The 11,214-nt window shown below is 34.8% G+C and overlaps 1 protein-coding gene across 2 annotated transcripts in view; it reads right to left on the reverse strand.

Annotated features, from left to right (window-relative positions):
* Nucleotides 1–10,770, reverse strand: part of LOC149791729 (uncharacterized) — a 38,914-nt gene extending 28,144 nt beyond the window's left edge. The window contains exons 1-4 of one of the 2 annotated variants that reach the window (XM_089969245.1): nt 10,174–10,770; nt 9,525–9,725; nt 7,203–7,355; nt 1,565–1,708 (exon numbers count right to left, since the gene is read on the reverse strand). In XM_089969245.1, the coding sequence (XP_089825371.1) occupies nt 1,565–1,708; nt 7,203–7,316 (258 nt within the window). In that variant the 5' untranslated portion in view covers nt 7,317–7,355; nt 9,525–9,725; nt 10,174–10,770. The remainder of the gene's footprint in view (nt 1–1,564; nt 1,709–7,202; nt 7,356–9,524; nt 9,726–10,173) is intronic. The other variant, XM_089969244.1, reaches the window with a different exon arrangement.
* Nucleotides 10,771–11,214: the final 444 nt, after the last annotated feature.

The raw sequence follows: 11,214 nt of genomic DNA on the forward strand, positions 1-11,214 counted from the left end.
TTTGGTTTTATTGTAGCTGACTAGAGCTTGACTGGAGCTGACTAGAGCTTGACTCGAGCTGATTAGAGCTGTCTGGAGTTTCCAGAGTATTTAGGGCTGCGTGCTTTTGATACGTATGTATGTATGTAAGTATGTATGTACATGTGGTGGAGCCACGAATGTAGACGTAGCTAATTCAAGGGTGCTGGATGCTGTCTGTACGTGTGTATACGTATGACTGTACATGTGGTGGATCCGTGAAGGGTGCGAGCGGCCGATTAAAGTGTGGGCCAACCCAAGGACTCGGTGAAACTGGGCGGTTCATCAGTTTATGAATCGTACGACTGTAAAAGGGTCAAGAAGCATACGTTTGTTCCAATCGTTGTTTCAGTTGGGTACATTTTCATGTTCATGAGATTATTTTGAATCTTAGTTGTATTCCAGGAGATTATGTGAATCTTACTTACAGTGCATACTATTATTTGAAACACATTTGAATTCCTTAAGATTATTTGAATCTTAATAAGTCCATACGTGAGATTATGTGAATCTCTCTTACAGTGCATACTATTATTTGAAACGTATCTGCAGTCCATGAGGTTTCTTGAATCTGTATTTCATATTGAATTCATACTTTTGGTTTATTTTCAATGTGTGAATGTTTGTGTAGAGTGATTGGATCAATCGTATGTTGAGAGCGTGAGAGAATCATTGTATCAGTGTATTTATGCACCATATATTTTTCTTTATTAATTCATTTTATAAATTTCCATTTTTCACACATTGTGTTTGTGTTATTCATTTAATCCAAAACCCACTCGGTTTCTATTCTGCAACATTGTATGCAGTGTGGCACTTTACAGTGATGTCTACCACTGAGGCATCATGCCGAAGACATGTGACAGCATGTCCCACCCAGTCACATTATCATATCATGTAATCTTCTACGGAAAGAAATGACGATGATGATGAAGAACGTGATTATAATGAATACATATTTTGAGCAAGACTTTGATACATCAGAGACAATAAAAACGAGAAAACTTTTTATTAAGTTATCACATATGAGGAGTTACTTGTCTTTATTTGGGCTCTTAAGCACGTTATCGTCTCTAAAAAGGTTAGGTAATATTTTAGAAAGTGCATTATTATGACGTTCTTCGTGAAATTTTGAATGGCCATATCTATTCGCTAGCTGAGTTCAATGAATAAAAGGTCAAGCGTAATTCAGTTTAAAATGTATTTCCATGAATAAATCAATGAACACACTTTACAATCTTTTCATTCTACACGATCAATAATCACTGGAAACTATCGGTAATGAACGGAAGATTTAAGCTTCAATAAATGTGACAATTACTGGATATTTACTCATTTATTGGCACAGCCCCCACCTACACAATTGACACAAGTAAAAAAAACAGAACCAACTTATTCACACAGAGATGGAAGGAAGTCGGAAAGACAAAACGAACAAGAAAATATTTAGTCTCATGCCTGCTTGTATCATTTGCATACTGGGGTTACTTTTACAGTTATGTATACATATATACAACATTAAAACAACTTATTGCTATCTGTCTACCTGTGTATTATCCAGTTGTTGTGGATATAAAGTGCTGATCCTATTTCTTTGAACTGAGTATATCTTAGGAACGCCTGTACTCAGGCGGTCACTTTTCTCTTGAACACTGCTTTCAGATTCAGACGAGGACAGTCCAGTAAATCCCTGAAAAGAAAAATAAAACAAAAGGCTTTACGTTTAACAAAATTTTCCGTCAGCTAACAGGAATGCTTTTGCTGAAAGGGAATTGAGTGGCAAGTTTAATGAAACAGAATTCAACGTATTTTCATATGGAAAGAAAGTGTCGAAATATGGAATTAAAAGATGTTGAAATTAATTTTGTTTGTTGTCCGAACATGTGATCTAATTCAAAATCAATGAGGCGTAATGAAAGCGAGTTACCGCTTTCCTTTTCAAGTTCATTGTTTATTCAGTCAACCGTATTACAAAGCAAAAAAGACAAGAACAGAAAAAATGCATGTGACATTCAGTAATGAGGTAAAATATTTCCTTATTAAGAACAGAATCCCACGTGAAAGTAGGTAATTAACCCCCTAGTCATGAAACTGTCTTAGGAAATACACAAAAGAGACGAACCCACCCACCCTAAAAACAACAAAATAACCGCTAAAAACAAAACAAACAAAACAAAGCAAACGAAAAGAAGGAAGATGAACTTATGTTCAACTGTCGTAACTTTGAAGTTCTAAATCTCCTTTCGGTTTGAGGATGGAATAACGAACATATCGGCTTTGCTTCATTGTTATACAGTGACCAACATTTCTGCAATAATGAGATGCCTCAAGCATTATGTTAGCCAGGGTTATGCGGCTTTGGGTTTGATCGGTACACAGTCTGGACAGGTCAGACTAGTACGATATGTGATTTTGCATTTGTGAGTTTAACTTTTAAAAAACTTCTGCGAATTTACTTTCTTGATCACGTAGTTTTCTTTTCAAGTGGACGTGCAATACTATTTATAGTGATCACTCAGTTTTAAAACAGAACAAATTAGAACATAATCAATGGTTACATTACTCACCTTTACAAAACATTTAAGTCTCTGGTAGCTAGGGTAAACATTGATCATGACGCAGAAAATACATGCAGATTGAAATAATATTTACCTGCGACATGCTGGAACTGTGAAGGGACATAAAAGAATAAAACAATGAAAGAGAATTTTTTTCAAAAATATATATTTTCGAAATAGATGTTCTATACTTATTTCATAAAACAACAGAATACTTTTTCTTATTGGTAATCTTACAGTTTACTTTAGAATATCATTATTGACTAATTATAGAAGCCAGATTGTATTCCAAGGAAGTTACGACTTATGGGTAACATTAGAGTGACAGAAGGTATCATCACTTTTAGAAACATAGTTGATGCATCAGTAATTACCTTGATTAACCACTATAGCTGAAGTATCACATGATTATAAAGTCCACTACTCTTTCACACGAATAATATACACTTAGCCAGCTGATATCCTGTCACCATATACAATATATAGTACTTAATAGGGAAACTGAACCTGTGATAGTAAAGCATTGATTGTAAGATGTAAACATAGTACAAATAAAATAATCTTTGAAGCATCAGTTGGACATTGTGATTGAAAAATGAAATATAGGCCACAGTAACCTATTTTAGTAATAAGGATGTATTGCTTATCAAACTGTATTTCTTCATTACTTTTGATGATTTCTTGAAAGATAGTATACGTTTAGAATTCCAAAATTTCTTTAAAAAATCCATATTTCATCCATTGACTTAGTTCCCTCAAATGGCTTGTATATGCATGTCTGTATATATATGGGTGTGTGCATGCATGCGTTAGTGCCCATACCTGCTCGTTTACACCGTTTAATATAAAAAAGTGTTTGCATATATGTATGGATTATAGAAAGAAAACAAAGGAAATACGAAACAAAGCAAAACAAAAACAAACACGAACTAAGAAACTAGCCCTTGTCGGTTTTGAATGTAAGGGTTAGTTTTTGATTGTTCATAAGGGTGTGTGTTTGTTTTTAGTTATTTTTTTGTGCGTGTGTGATTTGGATTTTTAACGTAGCTTTAACAATGTTTCAGTCATATGGCTACGATGCCTGCAGTGTGACAGTTTATAGTGATGTCTAGCACTGGGGCATCATGCCGCAGACATGTAGCATGATGTCCCACCCAGTCACATTATCCCGACACCAGGCCGTCCAGTCTTAACACTAACCTCTTAATGCTGAGCGCCAAGCGAGGCAGCTGTTGGTAAAATGTTTGTAAGTCTTTGGTATGACTCGGCCGGGGATCGAACCCACGACCTCCCGCATCTGAGGTGGACGCTCTAACTACCAGGCCACCGGAGTGGTCTATTTCTTTGCTAGTAAGAATATACACTTGTTTGCTTGTTAATAATAATGACTTTTTTGTCGATAGGTAGGTGTGAGATACCCTCATTTATCATCCTTCGATTTGTAAGGGTTGGTGATGGGTTGTAATTATGTGAATTAGTACTCATCATATTAATCCTCGTTTTCTCTTTTATTTCCTTTGCATACGTTTATATTGAATGGTTAATAGAATTATTAGTGACCTTAACTATCATTTACCACTCTTCCAATTTTATTTCTCTTTCAATCGTCGTTTTTCTTAAACGTGTGTATTGGAAAGTTATGATGGGTGATGAATTGTTATTTCGTGTGTTATTAATCATATCATTAGAAAACTCTCAACTTCTGCGTCCGTTTTGTATATAAGAAGTATTAGATGGTAAAGGTGGGTGTTGGATGTAATTACGCGTGTTAGTGACCATCACATAACCCTTCCTTTCCTCATCAGTTTCTTTGTATATATCAGTGATTGTTTCAGGAATGATTTATGTCTGTAAGAATTGTTGTTAATAAGCATAACTATACACATGCTATACATTGCCCTTAAAAATTGATATTGTAGGTGTATGAGTGTTGGTCAGTATGACTGAGTATTCGTCAGTTAGGTTGTGCGTTAGATGAGACAATATGCTTCTGAGTGTTGGTAAGTAAGGCTGTGTGTTGGTCGGTAATGGTGATGTTGCGAGTGAAGCCGTGTATTTGGTTAATAAGACCATGTCGGTCGGCAAGGATGCTTATTCGTTAGTAAGTTTTGTTTTTTTAAGACCCCCCCAATTTTTCACGAATGATTTTAAATTTTGTTTGCATTGTTGAAAGTTTTGCTTGGTTTTTATTATTTTTTCAGATTTGTTCTTATTTACTTAAATTGTGTTATAATTTTTGATTTATATTGTCTTTAACTAAATCTTCTATGTTAAAAATTGAATTACACTTTGTTTTTAATTTTTTGTCATTCATTTTTAAATCCTGTAATACGCACGCACGCACGCATCACGCATGTATGTATGTATGTATGTATGTATGTATGTATGTATGTATGTATGTAAATGCTCGTTTCTTTACCTAACATCTTCTTTATCATTATTTGGTTGAATTTGTTCTGTAATTTTTAAATTTTATGTTTACTTTTTTAAATTTATTTTTAACTTTTTGGGTTTTTGGTTTTACTTTTTATCTTTTCTTCTAAATAATTTGTGTATAAATCTTGTTTTAGTTTATACGTCTGGTTTTATGAATCATAGTTTTAATTCTATAATGGTTTTTTATTTTCGCTTTTTATCTTCTTTTGAAGGTGGATGTTCCTATTAATCATATCTGTTTATTAAATCCTGACTTTTGAAAAAGATAACATTTGCAATTTTGCAAATATATTTATGGAACCTTTCATCTTTTGAGTTTTTGCTGAAAGATGTCTTAGTTATTACCATTTTGTATCTCTTAATTTAAATATTTAACTTTTTAAAGATTTCTTAAATTATTTAAAAAATTTTATTACACTTTAGAAACGTTTCCATTTCATTTTTAAAATTGTTAACATTATTACAATTTTAATGGCGTTTAGTATTTTTAATGGTTTTGCAATTTTCCGATATTATTGAATTGAAACTTTTCTATCATGATTTAGTCTTACATAAAATCCATCGTCTGTTTCGTTATTCTAGGATGTCCTTTAGTCTAGGCCATTTTAATAATTATTTGGTGGCTCCATTTTATTCGCACTAATTTCCGGTTCAACTTTGTAATTTCATTGTTGGATTTTATCTCGAACATTTTAGCACTGTATATAGGGCTTGTTTTGTCTCTGAATGTAGTCAGGTTCGGAAATTCAGTGTTACTTATGAAGAGTTAGGAAGACTGCATTAGGCAGTATTTGTGAGTGTTGGGCAGTATGTTCGGATGTTACCACGCCTATGTTTGTCTTCTGGACAGTATGACTATATGTCAATAGCCATCAGCAATTCCCCATTTTGTCAGTGTATGGGGTTTGGTAAAGAAGAGTCTGTTTCTCATGATATGTGGCTGTGGTCGGTTGGTGAAGGTGATGGTCAGTAAGAACGTGTGTTAGATTAAATGTTAAATTCCCATAGATTCCCTGAGTGGCCGACAATGTTAAAAGTTGTAAAATTCCTCAAAGTGTCCATTCAGTGCTAAATTACCAGAGGTTCCCAGAGAGTCCCCAATTTTAAATTTCCATTTCCCCATGACCAATGTGTCAAATTCTCCCTGTGTCCTCAACTTTAAATACGTACCGTTAAAAGGAGAAGAAAGCAGAGTCTTTATTATTGTGATGTAGAAAACAGAATTGAAAAATGCGTAGTACTTCTTGTCATAAATAAAAGAAAAAATTAAGATAGCGTGTTAATAAATAAGAACTTGAAGACGTTGCACCAGTAATAACCATATGGAGTTGTAACGTGTATAAAACCCCATACTTCCAGCCTATGACAGATATTCCGCTTGGAAACTGAATCCAATCGTTCCTCGTTGAAATATATGCATCGTCTTGCGCTTAATGACTGTCCCTATCCTACCTATCAACACTTCCGATGACCCCTGCCAACGTGATCACAACACTAGATAAGGAACAAAGCATCTCTCTACAATAACTAACCATTCCGGTGGCCTAAGTGGTTTGAGCGTCCGGCTCAGATGCACGAGGTCGTGGGTTCGAACCCTGGCCGAGTCATACCAAAGACTTATAAAAATGGTAATAGCATCTGCCTCGCTTGGCGCTCAGCATTAAGACGTTGGTGTTAGGATAGCTAATCCTGGTGTCAGGATAATGTGACTGGGTGGGACATCATGCTACATGTCTGCGGGTTGATGCCCTTGTGCTTAGATATCGCTATAAACTGCCACTCTGCAGACATCGTAGCGATATGACTGAAAAATTGTTAAAGCTACGTTAAAAATCCAAATCACACACACACACACACACACACACACACACACACACACACAGAGTAAGTAACGAGATTTTCAGTATATTTAGTTTTACTGCTTACCTACACTTTCTTGAAAATATATTGTATGCTTTATAATTCCGGAGAGATTGAAGACTACACAAGATGTACTTGCAACTATGTATAAACACTTAATGCAGTGTACAGATTTTAGTTAGATTCTGTAACAGATTGGCGCATGAAAGCAACGACCATCACTGAAAAGTGTTAATGCATATAGCAATAGACATAAATGATACAGTCATCCCTAATGAAACGTAATTACCTAAATGGGTACTGGCTGCTCTCTTTCTGTCTCATTATTACCTTATCATTTCTTTCTTCTGTTGTTTTCCTGCGAAGAGTTGTTCCTAAATCAGACTGTCGGCGGATATCATAAAGTTTAAGCTTTTTACTGGAATCTTGGTCAGTCCCAGCCATAAATTGTTGTTTGTCAAGAGCGTCTCCTGTCTGATCAATCTAAAGTGATAGATAGATAGACAGATAGACAGATATATATATATATATATATATATATATATATATATATATATATATATATATATATATATATATATATATATATATATATATATATATATATATAGATAGATAGAGAGCGAGAGATAGATAGATGGAAATCGAGAGGTAGATAGATATATAGATAGATAGATAGAACGATAGATAGATAGAGATATAGAGAAATAGATAGATTAGATAGATAGATAATATTATTAATTAAATCAGTGTTTCCCTTTACCCACATTTGTGCGTCAGGGACGCACGCTGGAGAAAATTGACGCACACATTTTGTTACCGTGCGTTTTTGTGACGCAAAGGATTTTCATAGTATGATCAGGATTTATTTAATACCCAATGCATTGGTCGATGAATGACATTGTATATACTTCGCGTATAGGCAATGACTGGTTTCCCGCTTTGCTTGCTCCCTGCCTTGCTCTCCCCTATTCGTATAGCAAAGGGAACATACAAAACAATGAATCAGACTAGCATAGCGAATGTTATGACGGAGTAGCTTCCCCTAATCTCGCGAGCTTCTCGCGATTTTCATCGAGCTCAGCAAGCTGTTCTAGATATTTAACATCAAGGCTCGTTGCACTAGAAAGTGATCGCCAGATTAAAACGTCATGCACTAAAAAGCATTAGCGAAGAAAGTGAACGAAGCAGAACACAAAAGAGTAACCGTGGATCTAACTTTAATGAAAAATTGAGAAAATTATTCCCTTGACTGGAATATTCATTATGATTACCGGTGTGACTTCTGATCGCGTGATTGCAAAGACTGCAAAAGTGAGTAATCCTTTCGTGACAGGATTTTAGAGTTTTTAAAAATAGGCCCTCGTTTGCCATAAGATATCTGGAGAACACATTATAACCTAAGACATTATTTCACAACATAGAAATCAGTAAACTTGCAGAGACAAATGCTTTATTTGGATTACAAAGTCAGCGGGTCATTGCAGATTTGGTTGGTTTTTAACTTTTACTGAGAAAGATCTTGAAGTTCAAGTGTAACTTATTAGAAAGAAGATGAATCAGTATCCTCCTTGATCTTTGGTTAAATGTGTTCTAGGACGAAGTACGATGAGACCTATGATAGTACACATTTGATTAAAGGCAGCAAATTAACTCCCATTTGGTTAAAAATATTTATTTGACTTTTTGTATTGGCTTATATGTAATGTGTTTGGCTATAATGTTGTTGAGGAGTCTGTTAAAAGTACGACTTTAAAAGAAAAATGAACTAATAAAATTGTTCTTTGAATGGACAATGCATTTGTTTGTTAAGTGTGCATGTTGGTGTATTTGTATGTTCTGAGAGAGAGAGAGAGAGAGAGAGAGAGAGAGAGAGTAGTGCAGTGAATCGTATGAAAATGTGTCAGTACATTTTTGACCCCCACATTTTTTATTTGACTCCCAGTTTTGACACCAAAGGGTTTTTTTGTACCCTCAATTTTACACCCCTAGGGGATACACTGTAATTAGATAGATAGATAGGAGGGTAGGTATATATATATATATATATATATATATATATATATATATATATATATATATATATATATATATATAGATAGATAGATGGATAGATAGATAGATAGATCGATCGATAGATAGATAGATCGATATATAGATAGATAGATCGATAGATAGATAGGAGGGTAGGTATGTAGATAGATCGATAGATAGAAAGGAGGGTAGGTATGTAGATAGATAGATAATGAGAGATATATAAATAGATAACGAGATATAGATATATATTTGTTTGGGAATTTTAATCTCAGAAATGTTCAATGCTCTCAATCCTTCATCGAAGTATAAAATATTAATGCTGTTTATGTGAAATAGTTTCCTTTTTTGCATTTACCGGATGAAAATCGTCGCTTTCTCATATCCACTTTGATCCTAATGATACTTAAGAATTCTGACTCTGAGATAGAAGTTACTATCATATTTAAATGTGACTCATTGTTCTATTCCGGACAATCGTCAATGTACCAACTGAAAATTGTTCATGTTGTTTTCATAAAACATATTATAATATGATAATACTTATAGAACGAGTAATTTGGCTTATGTAAACAACAGTAAGGGAGATTGCTGCACTATTTCTAAAGAAATCAATACCTCAGGTGCCGCCTCTCTTTCAGAGGAATGTTGAGTCAGCTAGATACTCGTGCGTGTGAATAGGAGCTACGTATAAATTTTCCAACTTTTCTTTCTATACATCTAGACCAGAGGTGGGCAAACTTTTCAGTGCAAGTGCCGCATACACAAATTTACACCTTGTCGCGGGCCGCATAGTTCATTAGGTAAAATAATTAATATCTGAAATAGCAAAAAAAAATAACATCTAATTAATTTTCAGTTGTTAATATGTTGTTAATATTTGAAAACTTAAACTTCAAAAGAAGCACATTTATTTGATAAACAGAGTAACATAAACAGAGTCAGTGCGAATGACGACTTGTTCCTAGGCCGCATGAAAACCCGCGGGCCGTAGTTTGCCCACCCCTGATCTAGAAAATGACAGGAAACCAGTATTGGCAGGAATTTATTGCATAAAAAAGCCATCGAATTTAAAGTGATGTTTTGGGCAATACTAAACAGATAGCAGGTATTACGTAAAGCTTACGAATGGATATGAATTGTCTACGGCATAAAGAGCCATATAAAAAAAATTACACAATATTTATATTCTAACAAATTAAGTTCACATCAGCTACGCGAAGGAAAGCGAAGAGACCAAGAGTTCGACGGTTATGAACCCTCTTACCTTATTTCCAACTCCACTCCAGAGGGCCAGGCTAGACCCAAAAATATTCCGATCTCCAGAACCCGTTTAAACTCCTCACGATAGTAGGCTGGGAAAAGCACTTACATTCACCAGGCCTGTACATGTATCTGAATTTCGCAAATGTCAATAAACCATATTTGGTTCACTGCACTCAAAGGTAGATAAATAAGCTTAGCCTATAAAGAGCGACAAACTGATAATGATGTTGTTGTTATAGGATTAAACACAATTTTTCAGCACAAGACAGGCTATACATGGCGGAGAAAAACTCGGGAAAACCCTGGAAAGAATCACCGACACACGAGAATCTAATGGCAAGCTTTCTCACGTACCCACATCGCCGAGCCCGAGACTCGAACCCACGAAGACAGGTGAGATTGCAGTGATCCGTAACGGTGAGCGCTTAGACTACTCGGCCACTCGGGGCCCCGCGACTAATTGAAAACAATGTATTATTATTACAGGAAAGTATTGAAGCATTTATACGTGATGCAATATAAAAGCAATATGATTAAAAAGAATTTCGACGAAGCCTCATAGCGTAGACAATTTCAATGGCAGTGTCATATAAGACTGTTCATAAGAAAAGTTATTACTAGATAATTTTGGAGCTGCCGTATCATTACGTCAATTCAGAACGGTGAGTATGTGCAATACATCGTGTTGAATTGTACACATCAAAGGTATTTCACATATATATTGCACTTGTTCAATATAAATATATATAGATATTCACCCTGGTATTTGGGGAAAACACATCTTGTGTTTTAGGTTTGCCCACCCCACAACAATAAATGAATAAATATCGGGACTAATAAATGATATTGCAGACAAATTTGGTTCAAAATTTCTTTTTGCATGTAAAATTGAAGTGTCTTATATGCTGGACGGCTTTAATTTAATCTTATATTGTAAAGAAATGTGGCTTGTTAGTCGCAATAACTTTTGTCAATGTTAAAACAATAGTTCGTAAGTGAGACCCTTAGCAGTAATCCTTTTAGGCAATTTACGATGTGGCCC

This window comes from Sinohyriopsis cumingii, chromosome 9 (assembly GCF_028554795.1).
Source record: "Sinohyriopsis cumingii isolate HCF-2022 chromosome 9, ASM2855479v2, whole genome shotgun sequence".
NCBI lineage: Eukaryota > Metazoa > Mollusca > Bivalvia > Unionida > Unionidae > Sinohyriopsis > Sinohyriopsis cumingii.